Source organism: Pleurodeles waltl, chromosome 12 (genome assembly GCF_031143425.1).
Source record: "Pleurodeles waltl isolate 20211129_DDA chromosome 12, aPleWal1.hap1.20221129, whole genome shotgun sequence".
Taxonomy (NCBI): Eukaryota; Metazoa; Chordata; class Amphibia; order Caudata; family Salamandridae; genus Pleurodeles; species Pleurodeles waltl.
Window position 1 is genome coordinate 329,173,186 of NC_090451.1, and position 20,069 is coordinate 329,193,254.

General features: G+C 44.4%; 1 protein-coding gene across 4 annotated transcripts in view; it reads right to left on the reverse strand.

Annotated features, from left to right (window-relative positions):
* Window positions 1-20,069, reverse strand: part of NOD2 (nucleotide binding oligomerization domain containing 2) — a 302,117-nt gene that overhangs the window by 16,992 nt on the left and 265,056 nt on the right. For all 4 annotated transcript variants that reach the window (XM_069216441.1, XM_069216437.1, XM_069216439.1 and 1 more), the window contains 2 exons: window positions 14,536-14,619; window positions 10,360-10,443 (listed from right to left, as the gene is read on the reverse strand). In XM_069216441.1, the coding sequence (XP_069072542.1) occupies window positions 10,360-10,443; window positions 14,536-14,619 (168 nt within the window). The remainder of the gene's footprint in view (window positions 1-10,359; window positions 10,444-14,535; window positions 14,620-20,069) is intronic.

The window sequence follows — 20,069 nt, forward strand, 5'->3', positions numbered from 1 at the left end:
GTCACAGGCAGGGCAGCACTTGTTCCTCAGCGATCAGCTCTTCTCCAGGCAGAGGTTCCCCTTGATTCCAGAAGTGTTTCTAAAGTTTGTAAGTTTGGGTGCCCTTCTTATACCCATTTTAGTCTTTGAAGTCACCTTCCTTCAAAGGGGACTCACACCTTCTTGCGAAATCCTGCCTTCCCCAGGCAAGGCCTCAGACACACACCAGGGGGCTGGAGACAGCATTGTCAGAGGCAGGCACAGTCCTTTCAGATGAGAGTGACCACTCCACCCCTCCCTCCTAGCAGAGATGGCTAATCAGGAATGCAGATCACACCCCAGCTCCCTTTGTGTCACTGTCTGGTGTGAGGTGAAAAACAACCCAACTGTCAACTGACCCAGACAGGGAATCCACAAACAAGGCAGAGTCACAGAATGGTTTAAGCAAGAAAATGCTCACTTTCTAAAAGTGGCATTTCCAAACTCACAATCTCAAAATCAACTTTACTAAAAGATGCATTTTTAAATTGTGAGTTCAGGGATCCCAAACTCCACCTGTCCATCTCTTCTCTAGGGGAATCTACACTTTAATCATATTTAAAGGTAGCCCCCATATTATCCTATGAGAGAGAGACAGACCTTGCAACAGTGAAAACGAAATTGGCAGTATTTCACTGTCAGGACATATAAACCACATTACTATATGTCCTACCTTATCCATACACTGCACCCTGCCCTTGGGGCTACCTAGGGCATACCTTAGGGGTGCCTTACATGTAAGGAAAGGGAAGGTTTAGGCCTGGCAAGTGGGTACACTTGCCAAGTCGACTTTACAGTGTAAGAATACACATACAGACACTGCAGTGGCAGGTCTGAGACATGATTACAGAGCCACTTATGTGGGTGGCACAACCAGTGCTGCAGGCCCACTAGTAGCATTTGATTTACAGGCCCTGGCACCTCTAGTGCACCTTACTAGGGACTTACTAGTAAATCAAATATGCCAATCATGGATAAACCACTTACATACAATTTAAACAGGAGAGCATATGCACTTTAGCACTGGTTAGCAGTGGTAAAGTGCTCAGAGTTGAAAAGCCAACAGCAACATGTCAGAAAAATATAGGAGGCAGGAGGCAAAAAAGTCTGGGGATGACCCTGCAAAAGCAAAAGTCCAACACGACCCCCTACCAGCCTAAAGCCAGGGGAGAACAATCAATACCTTGATGTACTTCCCTGATTGGGGCGATAGAACAGGGACCCAGGCCCACAACAGCAGGGGCATGTTCCAGTTCTACGCCTTCCTGACTCCAGTTGGATCCCTCTGTCCATACTCTCAGGGCCCACTAAGCTAACCCATGGGGAACCCTTCTCCACATCTACAGACACCATCTGTGCAACACCTAACTTTACTTTGCTCACAGATGTATTGCAATGGGCAGATAGTACCACCAGGGCCAACACAGTGGTGTTGCCCACTCCACCCCCGGGGTGTGACTCTCGTCCTCCCCCCCCCAGGGGCAACTCTGTCCACCAGGACAGCAAGCCACAGTGGCCCCAGACAACTGTCAGGGATGAGAGCCCGACCTCAGGCCTCTCTAACCACTGTGACTGTGGAGAGTGGGGGGTGGTAGCCCCAGGTGCCTGGCACCCTTTGACCACTCTCTCTTCCACCAGGTCAGGGATGACAACCTGACCCTGGTCCTCCCCTCTGGGGCTCTGTACCCTCCCTGCAGAAGCGGCACCCCCAGAGTCCAAAACTGTCAGGGTGCTTGTAGAAGCAGTCCTGCACAATTCTTCCATCAGTGCAGGGATGTTAACCTGCAACTGATCCTCCAACCTGGGGTCTGTACCTTCAGGTTGGACCAGGGCCAGGGGTGAGGCTTCCCTCCCCCTGCCCTCTCTTCTGGGGTCCTGAACCACCCAACTAGGAGCGGCCCCCCCAGAAGACAACATGGTAGGGGTACTGTTAGCAGTAGCCCCTTCCTCCAGGTCAGGGGGGACACCCTTAACCTGGCCTCCCAATCCAGGGTCTGTACCCACAGACTGGATCACTGCCTGGCAACCCAGGACTTCCTGGGGGGCATACCTACCCCCTACCAGGTCAGAGTTTACCCTCTGAACCTGGTCATCCAACCCAGGGTCACCACCCTGCGGTTGAACCACTGCCTGGCACACCAGGACTTCCTTGGGAGCACATTTACCCCCCATCAGGTCAGAGTTTACCCCCTGAACCTGATCATTCAACCCAGAGTCACTACCCTGCGGTTGAACCACTGCCTGGCGCACCAGGACTTCCTTGGGAGCACACGTACTCCCCATCAGGTCAGAGTTTACCCCCTGAACCTGATCATCCAACCCAGAGTCACCATCCTGCGGTTGAATCATTGCCTGGCGCACCAGGACTTCCTGGGGGGCACACCTACCCCCCACAAGGGAAACACTTTCCCCAAGGGCCATACAAGAGTCTGGCTGGCGCAGGTCTCCTGACCTCTGCCCATCTGACAGAGTCTGGATTCCCCCCAGCCCAGAAATGGTCTCACCAAGGTCATTCCTGGGGGGCTCTGCACTCAGAGCTGACCCCTGACCCTCCAGGTTCTCCACTGGGGTCCGCAACCCCCTCTCAACCCTCTGTCTGGACTTCTGCAACCCCTCACTAGGAGTGGTACTGCCAGACACCAGAACTGGTGGGACGCTGGCTACAGCCGCCCCCCCAAGTTCTCCTGACACTGTGGGGTCTCCCTCAACAGATGGCCCTATGGTACAGGCTAGGCTCCCCTCCTGGGGTTCCCGCAGGGAACCCTCCAGGACCTGGGACCGGATCTCGGGCACCTTGGGCCTCAACCCATCCCCATTCCCTCTCCTCTGAGACTGGACATGGGGTCCCTCACCCATCCCACTACACTGGGACCTACCTGGGACACTACAATCCTTCCCTACCTCACCTGGTTGGGAACTACCTAGACCACTCCTCTCAGGAGCACCCCCAAATGCCTCTTCAGACTCTCTGGTACTCACCCAGAAGTCTGCCTCCATTGTAAGCTCCCTGGGGTCAGAGAACTCACACTCCACCTGGTGTTGGCATAGCTCTGGAAAATAAGGACTAGACATATGCTCTCCAGCAATTACATCACTCAGCCCCTCACATGAATTAACCAAAGTACCCTTCACCCAACCATCCAGTGACTCTGCTTTGACAAAGCACCCCACATCACCCTCCTGAGACTGGTGAGACAGTACCTGACTGTCCCTGACACTCAACCCACACTCTTCTGGGATGTTTTCACACTCCATAACCAGGACTTCTACCTGGGGGGAACCCCTCTCCCTGTCACTCTCAACTAGAGTCAGTAGAGTGTCCCTCCCACCAGTAGGAATATGACTCCCCATGCCAGTTCCCCAATCTACCTCAGAGACCCTGTGCATCACTGGAGCTACCTCATACCCCTGAACCTCCTGGCGTGTGTTAACTCCCTCCTTCAAGTAGGGCACCACCTGTCTGGGCATGTGTACTTCTGCAGCATCACTGGATATACAATTGTTGCTGCCACCATTCCAGCTGGACTCAGCCCTCATGACTTCCAGCTCTTTCAATTTAAGCTCGTAAGCATAAATCATTTTTTTAATCTCTAAGTCCCTCCTCCTTTCTTCCAACTCCTTGAATCGGCGAGCCCTGTCTGCCCGTCTGTCCTGTAACTCTTCAGGAGTCAGACCCTTGGGTGACACCCTGCTATCCCTCCTGGGGACCCTCCCCCCAGGCGTAACAGGTACCTCCACTACACCACTGTGTATCCTCTGCACTTCCCCACCCACATTCTCCTCCTCTGTGTGCCCTCCAGCCTTCTTGATTGTCACCCCGGCCCTCTGTGCCTGTTGCAGCTCCCCCTCCCTGGTGGAGCTCTCAGTGGGACAGTCAAGATCTTTAAGGAACTGTTTCAATTGAGCAACTGAGTACTCCTTCAGTTTCTCCATTTCAAACACAGCTCCAGCTGTTGCATCTCCAGATTGAGACATGATGGTCACAAGTGCAAAGTTCCAAAGGCAGAAAAAAAATAATTTCCCAATGAAGTAAAAAGAATCAGTCAAGGGATCAGCAAAATCATGGAAGTAGAACAAAAAGAGTCCTTAAGAGAAAAATCAAAAGATCACCAAACAAGTAGTATGTGGTCACGTAGTGGTCTGAGATCAAAACAGTAGTGTACACTTAATTACTGTATGTCAAGTACAAATACAAGTCCAAATCCCGACCGCTGGTCACCAATGTTAGAAATGGGGTCTTTGGTTGACAGTCAGGTTACCCCCTGTTCAAGCAAGGACCCTCACTCTAGTTAGGATAAAAGAGAATCACCCTCAGCTAACCCCTGCTTACCCCCTTGGTAGCTTGGCAGAGCAGTAGGCTTAACCTCAGAGTGCTGGGCGTAAAGTATTTGTACCAACACACACAGTAACTTAAGGAAAACACTACAAAATGACACAACACCAGTTTAGAAAAATAGGAAATATTTATCTAGACAAAACAAGACCAAAACGACAAAAATCCAACATACACAAGTCAAATTATGATTTTTAAAAGGTTTAAAATAAAAAGAGTCTTTAGGTAGTTGTAACAACACACTAGCGCTGCTAGCGTGTAAATGTACCTGGTTTGCGGCAAAAATAACCCCGCACGGGCGGTGTGCGTCGAAAATAACCCGGCACGGGTATATGCGTCGAAAACAGCTCGGCTCGGCGAGGCGCGTCGAAAAAGCCAGCCACGCGACGGTCCGAAGTCCCGCGGCGCTGGTTGCGATCTCTCAGCCTTCGTCAGCGATGCTGCGCGTCGTTTCTCCTGCTCCGGGCGTCGATTCTCCGGTCGCGTTTCCAGCGGCGTCGTTTCTCAGCTGCGGAGCCGGCGTCGCGTCGTTTTCTCAGCCGCGATCGGATTCGCGTCGATCTTTTCTCCGCACGGTGCTCGGTGCGTGTATTTTTGTCCTTAGGCTGCCAGCCTCTCCTTTCAGGGTCCCAGGAACTGGAAGGGCACCACAGAGCAGAGTAGGGGTCTCTCCAGAGACTCCAGGTGCTGGCAGGAAGAAGTCTTTGCTATCCCTGAGACTTCAATAACAGGAGGCAAGCTCTACATCAAGCCCTTGGAGATTTCTTCTTCAAGATGGAAGGCACACAAAGTCCAGTCTTTGCCCTCTTACTCTGGCAGAAGCAGCACTGCAGGAAAGCTCCACAAAGCACAGTCACAGGCAGGGCAGCACTTGTTCCTCAGCGATCAGCTCTTCTCCAGGCAGAGGTTCCCCTTGATTCCAGAAGTGTTTCTAAAGTTTGTAAGTTTGGGTGCCCTTCTTATACCCATTTTAGTCTTTGAAGTCACCTTCCTTCAAAGGGGACTCACACCTTCTTGCGAAATCCTGCCTTGCCCAGGCAAGGCCTCAGACACACACCAGGGGGCTGGAGACAGCATTGTCAGAGGCAGGCACAGTCCTTTCAGATGAGAGTGACCACTCCACCCCTCCCTCCTAGCAGAGATGGCTAATCAGGAATGCAGATCACACCCCAGCTCCCTTTGTGTCACTGTCTGGTGTGAGGTGAAAAACAACCCAACTGTCAACTGACCCAGACAGGGAATCCACAAACAAGGCAGAGTCACAGAATGGTTTAAGCAAGAAAATGCTCACTTTCTAAAAGTGGCATTTCCAAACTCACAATCTCAAAATCAACTTTACTAAAAGATGCATTTTTAAATTGTGAGTTCAGGGATCCCAAACTCCACCTGTCCATCTCTTCTCTAGGGGAATCTACACTTTAATCATATTTAAAGGTAGCCCCCATATTATCCTATGAGAGAGAGACAGACCTTGCAACAGTGAAAACGAAATTGGCAGTATTTCACTGTCAGGACATATAAACCACATTACTATATGTCCTACCTTATCCATACACTGCACCCTGCCCTTGGGGCTACCTAGGGCATACCTTAGGGGTGCCTTACATGTAAGGAAAGGGAAGGTTTAGGCCTGGCAAGTGGGTACACTTGCCAAGTCGACTTTACAGTGTAAGAATACACATACAGACACTGCAGTGGCAGGTCTGAGACATGATTACAGAGCCACTTATGTGGGTGGCACAACCAGTGCTGCAGGCCCACTAGTAGCATTTGATTTACAGGCCCTGGCACCTCTAGTGCACCTTACTAGGGACTTACTAGTAAATCAAATATGCCAATCATGGATAAACCACTTACATACAATTTAAACAGGAGAGCATATGCACTTTAGCACTGGTTAGCAGTGGTAAAGTGCTCAGAGTTGAAAAGCCAACAGCAACATGTCAGAAAAATATAGGAGGCAGGAGGCAAAAAAGTCTGGGGATGACCCTGCAAAAGCAAAAGTCCAACACTTGGTATCTTCCATTGTGCAGCCAATAAAGCAATCAGTCATCTGAAGCCTTTGTAGTCCACAAAGCAAGGTGAAATATGTCTTCGGCAATCATCCTGGCGGACTGCGCATTAAGTTGGCATATTACAGTATATCTCCTATCATACGCTGCCTGGCAATCTAACACACTTTTGATATGGTTGGCTGACTAGTTTGCAGTGCATTGCGATGGTGAGGAGGGTGATGCTAAAGACTGCTCTGTCACTGAGGAAAACCAAATTGTGATGGGTGGAAAGCTTAAATAAATCGTAACCACAATTAATGACTAAGTTCTGCATTCCATTCGTCAGCTTTTTGCCCATGTTCTACTGTGTGCTAAGTCACTATAAACCTTGGGCCTTATTTACAGTTTGGCAAACAACAGAAAATGTTACAAAAACGTGGTGTCCTGTGTCACATTCCATGTACATTACAATCAACGGCACTGTAAGTAATGTGAACAGAACATATGTAATGTTCTGACAGAGTACCCTGTCTGCAAACTCGAAATTAAGCCATCAGTAGTTTTGTTTATCATGTAGTTTAGCCCACATACTGCATCAGACACAGGTAGATTCTATACATCCATTGGTTTGTTTTCTGTGAAAGAAAGCTGCTAAATTGGGCACCAAAATCATAACATCATTAGAGTGTTGAAGTCCAGTCCTTATAGGTATCTTAGCCTTGTTGTGGTCTGGGTAACAATTGCGGTTTCTAACACATCTTCACATATCACCCCCTTTTCATGGGAAATAGTACCTGGATAATGTATCAGCTTATTCTTCTTCTTAGAGCATATGAATATGAAATATATTTTTTTCTGCTGAGTAAAGGCCTGCAAAACATGGGGCCAAGCTACCCAACCTGTGTTGATTAGAACAACCTGCTGTGTGTCCTAAGGTGCATTGTTGGCCTTATTGTCCTTTGCACCCTCTGTGTCTGTACTCAATATGCGGAACACAGCTAAACTGCACTTTCAGCACATTCTTAGAAGTACATGATATTGTCCTTCAAATAATTAGATAGTTCGTCAGGCCAACACAATGGAGTGGATCGCTAAACAGAAGAAATGGTAGGAACAAGCCATTACGATTACTAGCCTGTGTTCGGTAGCCGAGAAGATTGTGCTTCTCTTAGAGAGATGTGTTGAATTGAGCCCACCAAGACTCCCCTTCAGTGCAACCTATTACAACAAAATGTGGGCCCACCAACACACCTGATAGGATGGCTACTGTAATTAAGTGAACCATCTGGGATCAACATGATTGGTTTCAACGCTTACAAACTTTGCCAAATTGAATTTATTAGTGCACTCCCCATCAACCTTGAGGTTTACAGATATAGAGCAGCCTTCGGAGAGGATACGTGGATTGAGCTGCCACTTATTTGTGAAATGTCTAGTTGATTTGATTTACAAGTATTGACACTATAGAGTTTACGTAAAATGGGGCAATGGCAACATTTCAACCCATGCTTGTGTTCTTAGGGCAGCAGAAGATAAGTAGCATTCTCTTTACCCGTTCCCTCAATTATGCAGGAGGTATTGGCTGGAGTATGTTCTATAATTAACATAAGACACTGTTGTACAAACACACTAGGATTGATAACACTGTTTTGCTTTGGGAACTTCCTATTTTGAGCTTGGAGAAAGAGAAACCTTACTTTATGTGGGAAAATAAGCAGTAATAAAGGTATAATGCCAATGAGGTGACGGTTCTGGGATAGAGGCATGATGCAAGCAAATAACACAATATTAAAAGTGATATGAAGACATGCTGCCTGAAGTGATGTTCTAGGGTTGGGAACCTATTCCCCAGCAGGAGGGGTTTCTGGATGTAGCAACCCAAACCTTCTAGTACTGACAGAACCATTGTGTGTGCTGCTACCAGTTAATGGGGACATCATGAATTTTAAACTCATTGTGTATTTCATTGCATGTAAAGTAGTCTCTATTGAATTCCGTTTTTTTTCTTTTGTTTTGTTTTGTTGGCTCTTTGTGTTATTTTTCCATCGTAAACATTTTACATCTCCTCTTACTGCTACTACCAACACAAGAGGGAAATGCAAATTGGCATTTACCTACTTTGAGTTCTCTTAGAACAACTACAAAGAATATTCGAGCCAGCACGGCCGTGGAAATCTGCAACTTTATATTCATGAACATGATTGCTTTTATTGCCCCGGGCTTTAAACACCAATAGAATTTGATGAATAAAAAAAGAAAAAAATAGCAGAGTGCCTATAAATTGAAGATATGAATCAAAATCTCTAAAAGCAGATTAGATCATGAAAGGTTGCACTTATGGTAGGTACATCCTGTAAACGTGAAATTACGTATTTGAAGAGGCACTCAACACAACAATCTGCAAATGTTGTTCAAATTCCACACTGGAAATGAAGTAAGATTGATAAAGGAGGACCAGTATATTAATAAAAAAACAAATGTGACTTCAGACCCATAGCATTATACCTGAAACTAAAAAACATAAATTGAAATCTGCAAAGGGGCACTTCACTGTGCAAAGGTGCATTCAGATCTGCAAGTGTATTGTTAAACATGTAAAGGTGCACCAGATTTTTCAAATGCATAAATCTGTAATGAAACTGCAAAACATGGACTTAAATCTATCAACAATAATCTACCACCAACTAAAACCTCACCAGAAGGCTGCAGTCCATTCAGGAGTAGGCAGCCAGAATAACTGTCACCCTCCTACACCACACACACATCGCACCACACCTGAAGGTGCTCCCACTGACTCCCCATTCACAAAGGAGCACAATTCAAACTCCTCACCCACACTTTCAAGGCACTACATAACACAGGCTCTGCATACCTCAACAATCGCATCTACTTTCAAAGACATTCCAGACACTGATGCTTGTTCGGACACCTACTTGCACATATTCCATGCATTCAGAAAAACAGATCTAGAAGTCAAGCCTATTCCTAACATCGCTGCTAAAACATGGAAAGACCTGCTGCTACACGTAAGAGCCTCCTCCTCACTTCTTGAATTCCACAAGAAGCTAAAGACCTGGATTTTCAAGTAGTCCCACCAGGCCCTAAGTGTGCTTAAACCCTCGCTTCTCAATACCACGATTGCCCCCTGGGTGATAGTGCACTCTACAAATCTGCATAACATGGTGTGTGTTTCTATAAATATACACACAAATATGCGATACAATGTGTAAAGATCCACTAGAATCTACTTTATTAGATTTCATTTTACATTTGCAAACTGAATCAAGAAAGAGCCCAGAAATCAGTGGACGTCTTCAGTCTACCACCCTGTATAGCTTCAATAAGTTATACAGGGATATTTATCAGAGACCTTCAAATATGCGAGCATGTACTAATATTTACAACGGTGTGCCTACTTGTAGGTTACATGTAAAGACGTTTTTTTTAAATAAAATATTGCGTAGTTAATAATGAAAAGCATTTGTAGTACAGCCTACATTTATGTGTCCAATTAAAACAGTTTTCTTTTGTCCAAGGGTGTAGTACCTAACTGAACAAGTATCTGCAAAGCAATTGGTCTTGCATGTGCTTGAGTTAGAGCTATTTACGTTGTAAATTAATAACCAGGCTTTTCTTGCCACATTAATTGAAAATGAAACTAAAACAGTTGAAATAAGCAAGCAAATTCAAAGCACCACGGCTGCCATGAGCGTGAGCGTGAAGGAGAGACACAAAAGGAAAAAGAAGTTTGCTCGCAGTCAAACATATCTGCAAACGTGCAATTATCCATGTAACAATGTCAATGGCCTAGGCAGTAACAAAGCTGCCCCAAAGAGGGACAAATGTAAAGCATTTACCAATGATGATAAAGGATTTTTGAAAGGCAAGCCCATGAATGAGTGATAGTGATGTGTGTGCGATGGGCGTGGTTTAAAGCCCACAGATAGATTACAACTCATCAGATCACTTGTGTGCTCGACCTAAAAACGGTTTTGAGTCATGATAAATACTTACCAGATAGAAGTAATGGAGTTGTTGTGGTCAAGCGCATTATGAAGAGCTGAAACACCATGTTTTGTAATAAAATTGTTAGAAAGTCTAAGAAAAAAACAAAATGCCAGTGAATTAACACATGGCTGTAAAAGTGCACTGTAATACCAGAATATGACATTTGGAATTTCCTAAGACTGACAACCCATCAATTTGGAACACACACAACTCCAAACATATTCAGCTTTGTATCACTTGGCTAACAAAAGGGACATAAAATAATAAAAAGTCGGGCGAAATTCAAGTAAATGTGTAGATCTAGTTGCTTTGATTTCGTTAAGCATTTAATTTTACAAACGTAATGAACTGCAGTGAATGTTTCTATTCCTATTATATCCACTTAGAATGAGTAGTGAATGTAAATTATTTAAAAATAGACAATTACATCTGAGTCGTAGTCTCACACCTTAAATTGCTGTACATTAATTAAATTTTTTATGGACCACAAACATCAGAAGAGACGTAAATCAACAACAGCAAAGATTTCCAGGCAAACGCGTCTTTACTATAAGCCTGCTCCAGTGGACAAATAGCAGGTTAAGGTGATTGTAGGAGGCTGGACTGACTTGTAGTGAGTACCAAGGGGTACTTACACCTTGCACCAGGCCCAGGTATCCCTTATTAGTGTATAGGGTGTCTAGCAGCTTAGGCTGATAGATAATGGTAGCTTAGCAGAGCAGCTTAGGCTAAACTAGGAGACAAGTGAAGCTCCTACAGTACCACTAGTGTCATATGCACAATATCATAAGAAAACACAATACACAGATATACTAAAAATAAAGGTACTTTATTTTTAGGACAATATGCCAAAAGTATCTCAGTGAGTACCCTCAGTATGAGGATAGCAAATATACACAAGATATATGTACACAATACCAAAAATATGCAGTATAGAATTAGAAAACAGTGCAAACAATGTATAGTTACAATAGGATGCAATGGGGACACATAGGGATAGGGGCAACACAAACCATATACTTCAAAAGTCGAATGCGAACCACAAATGGACCCTAAACCTATGTGACCTTGTAGAGGGTTGCTGGGACTGTAAGAAAACAGTGAGGGTTAGAAAAATAGCCCACCCCAAGACCCTGAAAAGTGAGTGCAAAGTGCACTAAAGTTCCCCAAAGGACATAGAAGTCGTGATAGGGGAATTCTGCAGGAAAGACACAAACCAGCAATGCAACAACGATGGATTTCCAGTCCAGGGTACCTGTGGAACAAGGGGACCAAGTCCAAAAGTCACAAGCAAGTCGGAGATGGGCAGATGCCCAGGAAATGCCAGCTGTGGGTGCAAAGAAGCTGCTACTGGACAGTAGAAGCTGAGGATTCTGCAGGAACGACAAGGGTTAGAGACTTCCCCTTTGGAGGATGGATCCCCCACGCCGTGGAGAGTCGTGCAGAAGTGTTTTCCTGAAGAAAGACCGCCAATAAGCCTTGCTAGCTGCAAGTCGTGTGGTTAGCGTTTTTGGATGCTGCTGTGGCCCAGGAGGGACCAGGATGTCGCCAATTGCGTCAGGGGACAGAGGGGGCGCCCAGCAAGACAAGGAGCCCTCTCAGAAGCAGGCAGCACCCGCAGAAGTGCTGGAACAGGCACTACGAAGAGGAGTGAAATGGTGCTCCCCGAAGTCGCACAAAGGAGTCCCACGTCACCGGAGGACAACTTAGGAAGTCGTGCAATGCAGGTTAGAGTGCTGTGGACCCAGGCTTGGCTGTGCACAAAGGATTTCCGCCGGAAGTGCACAGAGGCTGGAGTAGCTGCAAAAGTCACGGTTCCCAGCAATGCAGTCTGGCGTGGGGAGGCAAGGACTTACACCTCCACCAAACTTGGACTGAAGAGTCACTGGACTGTGGGAGTCACTTGGACAGAGTTGCTGGATTCAAGGGACCTCGCTCGTCGTGCTGAGAGGAGACCCAGAGTACGGGTGATGCAGTTCTTTGGTGCCTGCGGTAGCAGGGGGAAGATTCTGTCGACCCACGGGAGATTTCTTCGGAGCTTCTAGTGCAGTGAGGAGGCAGACTACCCCCACAGCATGCACCACCAGGAAAACAGTCGAGAAGGCGGCAGGATCAGCGTTACAGAGTTGCAGTAGTCGTCTTCGCTACTTTGTTGCAGTTTTGCAGGCTTCCAGCGCGGTCAGCAGTCGATTCCTTGGCAGAAGGTGAAGAGAGAGATGAAGAGGAACTCTGATGAGCTCTTGCATTCGTTATCTAAGGAAATCCCCAAAGCAGAGACCCTAAATAGCCAGAAAAGAGGGTTTGGCTACTTAGGAGAGAAGATAGGCTAGCAACACCTGAAGGAGCCTATCAGAAGGAGTCTCTGACGTCACCTGCTGGCCCTGGCCACTCAGAGCAGTCCAGTGTGCCAGCAGCACCTCTGTTTCCAAGATGGCAGAGGTCTGGAGCACACTGGAGGAGCTCTGGGCACCTCCCAGGGGAGGTGCAGGTCAGGTGAGTTGTCACTCCCCTTTCCTTTGTCCAGTTTCGGGCCAGAGCAGGGCTGAGGGGTCCCAGAACCGGTGTAGACTGGCTTATGCAGAAATGGGCACCATCTGTGCCCATGAAAGCATTTCCAGAGGCTGGGGGAGGCTACTCCTCCCCAGCCCTGACACATTTTTCCAAAGGGAGAGGGTGTAACACCCTCTCTCTGAGGAAGTCCTTTGTTCTGCCATCCTGGGCCAGGCCTGGCTGGACCCCAGGAGGGAAGAAACCTGTCTGAGGGGTTGGCAGCAGCAGCAGCTGCACTGAAACCCCGGGAAAGGCAGTTTGGCAGTACCAGGGTCTGAGCTACAGACCCGTGGGATCATGGGATTGTGCCAACTATGCCAGGATGGCATAGAGGGGTCAATTCCATGATCATAGACATGTTACATGGCCATATTCGGAGTTACCATTGTGAAGCTACACATAGGTAGTGACCTATGTGTAGTGCACGCGTGTAATGGTGTCCCCGCACTCACAAAGTCCGGGGAATTTGCCCTGAACAATGTGGGGGCACCTTGGCTAGTGCCAGGGTGCCCACACACTAAGTTACTTTGCACCTAACCTTTACCAGCTAAAGGTTAGACATATAGGTGACTTATAAGTTACTTAAGTGCAGTGGTAAATGGCTGTGAAATAACGTGGACGTTATTTCACTCAGGCTGCAGTGGCAGGCCTGTGTAAGAATTGTCAGAGCTCCCTATGGGTGGCAAAAGAAATGCTGCAGTCCATAGGGATCTCCTGGAACCCCAATACCCTGGGTACCTCAGTACCATATACTAGGGAATTATAAGGGTGTTCCAGTAAGCCAATGTGAATTGGTGAAATTGGTCACTAGCCTGTTAGTGACAATTTGGAAAGAAATGAGAGAGCATAACCACTGAGGTTCTGGATAGCAGAGCCTCAGTGAGACAGTTAGTCATAACACAGATAACACATTCAGGGCACACTCATGAGCACTGGGGCCCTGGCTGGCAGGGTCCCAGTGACACATACAACTAAAACAACATATATACAGTGAAAAATGGGGGTAACATGCCAGGCAAGATGGTACTTTCCTACAGTGATCCATATATTTCCCCCATTTTGTGCCTCAACTTTTTCCACGTGGAGTCATTTCATCACATACGTTCTCTGAAAACAAGGGGGTGTTGGTGGCCCTTTCCCACCCTACACTTGCAGAGACCTTTTCATAATCATATTTGGGTATTATTAGAGTGTGGAAAGCCATTGAGAATGTTGGTGAGTACCTATGCACTTCAAGGGTACCCATGTGGGTATCCAAGAAATTACAACTCTTGTGGATGGTCCCAGCCTCCCTTCTCCTTCGAACTCTCATTTCCACAACCTGTCCCTAAACTAATGGGTGCAGAAGACGTAGCCAACTGGCAAGTTTACACCAGTTGCAAATTCCATCTGTGCCCATGTATATCTGCAAGCCGTGATTCAGTGCATCATGCTCTGACATTTAGAGGGAATGTTGGCACTTTTTGCACCACAAAATTTGTATTAGGCACAGAAAAGCATTTTGTGAAACAGCTGAATGTGTAAGAACTCAACCATTCTAAAAGATGGATCAGGAGAGACTGATGGGCATTCTTTTAGATAATTTACTTGTAAAAATTTAATTTTGTAAGTGCGACTCGAAGCGCTTCCTACTTTAGAACTTTCAAGTTGGAGTTAATCTTCAAAGCTTCTGCAAAGGCATGTGCATCTTCATCTTCCAGGTGGTTTTCTTCAAGGCTGTAGTATAAAATAATATAAAAACATATATGTATTACCGAAAGTAAAATGCCACTGCAAATTGAGCTCTGTTTGTAGAAAGATTTATGGTTACAAAGAATTATTCAGCTGTAAATTTGGCCTACCCCTAGGAAAATAAGCAATCATTTTTTAGTTGCTATGGTGTGAGCAAACGTACAAATGTGTAAAATGTATGTGTGTAATTTACTAGTGTGCACTCAACGTACACACTTACATCTTTTTCACCTACTTTACACATGTGTGTTTTCAAAGATGTCACAGGAGTTATGAAGAAAATTAATTGCAAATGTGGTGAACGCCTATTGAGGTGAAGGTGCAACTTCAGAAGCATCGTCTACACTTTTCAGTTGATACAATGTGCCTGTAATCTCTAGGTTTAAGAGCTGCTCAAACTTTGACAATCAACTGACGCCTCTAAGAAGGAAAGGCATTAGGAAACGTGTTCTAAATGAAAAGAAAAATGGACGTCAATACTTGAAATAAAATGTGCTGAATTTCCTAATGTATTTCAGCCCTTGCATAAATAACATTTGCACACAGGGAGAAGAAAAAAGGCGGACGCGTGTTTTATATACACACATACATTTATTCAAACATTTGGCAGATACATTTTCTTTTAATACCATTCTGACAATAACACAAACAGGTGTTATTTGCAACCCAGTCATCTGCTGCCCCTGTTTTTGTAAATCTAATTCTGCCATTTTGGCGTGCATGGGAAAACAGCTGTGCATTCCAGTGTGGGAATTATCTGTGGACTCACGTTTAAAACAGGTTTAAAAACAGCCCTCGCTTTCAGAACATTTCATGTTTTTGGTCTTTGAACGACCTCGGTGGATTATTTCCTTTAGGTATTTATGCACAGACAATTCCAATAACACAGACTGACAACTTATTGGCCCCCATAGGACGGCAAACCCAGCAAGTAAGTTAAACCACACTGACTAAATTTACACTTAATTATTTTTAAAAGATTCAGCACGCAAGCCTATGGTCATAGCGTCCCAGGGGTGACCTGTTTTCACTTATAGTGCCTCCACTTTGTCTAAAGCGAACACTTTCACTGACTGCTGCAGGATGGGCAAAGACACTATTGCAAACAAAATTATACTGGATCATACCCCCAATTTAATAAAACTCTGACCACTCCAGAATTGTGTACAAAGCGTTCTACTATTTACTAAACATTTGAAACATGAGGGTCAAACGGTCTAATTGACGCGATTCCTTTCACATCCTTTGAAGTGATTGAAATAGTGTCTTTTGTAGGCCGTATATCCCATTTTTAAGAAAACATAATATGTCAACCTGAAACAGTTACAATAGTCCCTACGCCTCTTTGGCATCAACACCCTGTCTAGTGCATATCTAATTGCTCTACTGCCAAACAATACAACTACATCATTTAGTCTCATGGTGAGAATCCCTTTATACATCTGCTTAACCTTCTTCCCTTCCACATGGTTGTGATTCTTTTCAGTTAAGTAAACTGTCAGCCTCGCTGTAGTCATCCCTTTCAGTTTTCTTCTGGATACTCAGTATCTTCTCTGTCCCATCACTATGAAATGTTGAAGTACTTGGTGAGAGTACACCGGACACTTTCCCACACAGTGCTGTATTCCATATCGGGGTAAACAAGGGAATAAAACTGATATAAAGACGGAGTCTGAAGAAATTTCAGGTGAGACTTTATTCCATCTCCAATGCTTCAACTGCCTCTTCTCTTCACAGGTCTTCTCTCTAACCGTTCACGTCCTCTCACAGCCTACTCTTTGCCTCATCCCCAACGTTCCGATCAACCCAAAATAGAACACAGGGGGGAAAGGCACAAGGGAAATACCATTCCTATACATTGGTTACTCTAACACATATCTACATTAATATGATGATAAATATGTAATAAAATAATACTATACTATTGTGATAAAATAATACTATACTAACTACATCAAAACACATCTTCCCCTTTAACGAATATTGATACAACACATTGCCCTTTTACTAATAAGGCTATATGATAATAAAATGACAGTGTCAAAAAACTAACAACAGATTACAACTATATGATCAAATTACAACCATATTTATATTCATATATTAACTCATAAAATGATCATTTCCCAGATTTCATCAGACCATGTTAATTTATGTCATATTGGAGGTCATTTCATAGTCTTTGTGCCATATTGGAGGGTTGATTTGTCGAAGTCCCAACTTCCTTTGGAACTCGCTTCCAGGATAGTTTTTTGCCAATCCCTCCAACACAGATTCTTCCACCATGTTCCCCTTTTCTTCTTCACTAGATGCCGACAACTTAACGAGTCTGTCCATGCTCCAGCATTGACCATTATCTAGTATTACAACATTTTTCTTAACTTTATCAATGCGGAAAGGGCCCATGAATTTGGTGTCTTTCATGCCTGCCCGTACACCACCACTAGGTTTCTTAACATACACTTGATCATTGATATTCCAATCCTGTTTTTTCGTCCCTTGTGTGGTCTCATACCTACTTTTATATTTGTCTTGATGTTTGGAGATTCTGATATTACTAAGACGGGTACAGTAATTACACTCATACCCACCCCCTAACCAGACAGGAAAGAATTTGGTACAAGGCTTCCTGCCTTTCAATGCTGTAAATGGGGAAACCTTTGTGATGGAATTGGGAGTGGTGTGATATGCCCACAACATATCCCTGATAGCATTCTCTACATTCAAGTGATTGATACTCGCTAGTTGAATGCAATCTTTGATCATACGATTCATCCTTTCTGCTAGACTATTAGCTCTTGGACAATAAAGAGCTGTAGTAAGGTGTTTTACTCCAATGGATTCAAGGAAGTTCTTCATTGCCAAGGATGTCAATTGAACTCCATTATCCGTAATGAGAATTTCCTGAATACCCTCCACCGCAAAGGAGTCCTTGAGAAAATTAATGACCGCATCAGTATTTATTTGATTGACTAATTTGGTAGTTATCCAATGTGATCGGTAATCGATCAGAACTAAGCCAAATCTTTTACTAACACCTGGAGGATTGGAGGGCCGATGATATCAAAGGCTACTCTAGCCCATGGTTTATCTGGTACTTCGACAGGAGAAATCGGGATCTTGTGAATTATTTTACTTTTGTCAGTAAGTGCGCAAACTGAGCAAGTTTTAACTTCACGTTCAACCATGGCATCCATGTTGGGAAACCAAAACCTTTCCCTCAATCTAGCTTTGGTAAGGCTTCTACCTAAATGGCCTTCATGGGCTAACTTAATGATCTTGAGTCTCAAATTTTGTGGTGGAATAATTTTATCATTCCTGAATATTAGATTATTATGCTCATTGATTTCGTACCTCACCTCCCAGTAATTGCTGATGATTTCCTCAACGTCCTTCTTTGACGTTGGCCACCCATCCCTTGCCTTGGTCCTAAGTAAAGTTAATGACTCGTCAAGTTCTGACGCCGACATCCATTCCTCCCTACTGATTGAAGGAATGTTGATCATCATAATAGGGAATTCTTCAACTTCAAAGTCCTCTTTAACGTCTAATGGGACTCTGGATAAGAAATCAGCAGCTGTATTTTTGTTGCCAGGGAGGTATTCAATTTAAAAACAAAAATTTCTAAACCTAAAATCCATCTAGCAATTCTAGGTGTACTGTTGGGAAATCCTTTGGACGAGAAAATATAAATCAATGGTTTGTGATCAGTTCTCGAGTCAAATTGAATGCCCCATAAGAAAAATTTTAAATGTTTGATGGCCCAATTACACGCTAAAGCCTCCCTCTCTATGACAGAGTAGTTAGCTTCTGCTTTACTCAAAGCCCTGGACGCAAAAGCTACGATCCTTTCATTGCCATCCACAATCTGAGATAATGTAGCACCTAAACCCCGTTTGCTAGCATCCGTGGTGAGGATTGTTTTCCTTTTATGGTCAAAAGTGCACAGGCAAGGAGCATTAGATATGGCTAATTTGATTTCCTTGAATGCATTTTCATCGTGTTCAGACCAGTCGTATGGAACATGACTTTTGAGTAACTCCCTGAGACTAAATGATAGAGGAAAAATTCTTCACGTACTTTGCCATAAACTCAGCTAGGCCCACAAAAGATCTTAATTCATCTTTATGCTTGGGAGCTTCTGCCTTTATCACTGCATCCACCAATGAAGATTTGGGTTTGAATCCATCCCTGGAAATAATGTGGTCTAAATACTCTACAGAATTAACTCCTATGCAACACTTATCTTTCTTTCAACTTATCCAACACATTCATCAGATTATTCTTGTGCTCTTCCTCATTAGCTCCATAAACTAGGATGTCGTCTTGGAAACAGAGTGTGCACTTAGCATCACCTATAATGTGTTGCATGATTTTTTGAAATACTGCTGCTGCTGAAGCCAGCCCAAAGGGCATCCTATTAAACATAAATGAGCCGAAAGGAGTGGTAAAAGCAGTAAGCAATTTAGATTCAGGATGCAATTGTACCTGGTGATATGCACTCGACAGATCGAGTACCGAAAAGTAACCAGCTTCACCCATTGTGCTTAACAATTCATTAATTCTAGGAAGGGGATGCCTTTCTACCCAGATGTTCCTGTTTAAATCTCTAAGGTCCACACATATCCTAATGTCATTGCAATTGTTTTTTTTAGCTACGACTATGGGGGCTAACCACTCTGAGCATTCAATAGGTTGTATAATTTCTAAAGACTGCAGTCTTTCAAGTTCTTTTTTGACTGCATCTTTCAATAGATGAGGAATGGGTCTGGTTTTGTGTATTATAGGTTTAGAATTAGGTTTCAGTTTAATTTTGTGCTGAAAATTTTTAAGAAGGCCTAATTCTTCACAAACAAATTCAGGAAATTTCTGAAACATTTGATCATCAGCAATAGAGGTGTCTACAACTAAGACTTGTTCGGGATCATTAGGATCTAACCTTATTCCAAGTTCCCTTTGATGTTGCCATCCTAGTAAACTAGACCCTTCCTCTACCACGTAAATTTTCCCGACTGTAGAGCGACCCTTAAAAGAAATGACTGCTTTGAACATGCCCCTGAGGAGAATAGGATCCTTATTGTAACCCTTAGGGTTGACATCAGGTGTAGTTAACTCAATCTCACTGTAATTCGTCACATACTTGAAATCATCAGCATTTACTATGGTGAACGGTGAACACGAATCAGCAAAGACCCTTATGTTTTTGTTATTGACCGATATAGTGCATTCAGGATATTGTGAAAGAGCAGAATCTTTACCTTTGACTTGAAGCACAATCTTCTTAATTGTTTGGGAGTTATCTTCCCACTTCTTATTATCAGACTCTACTTTGGTTGGGTTCTTACATGCCCTAGCAAAGGGGCCTCTTTTGTTACATTTTCTACAAACTGCCGATTTTGCTTGGCAAAAGGAAGAATTGGCTAAATGATTATTAC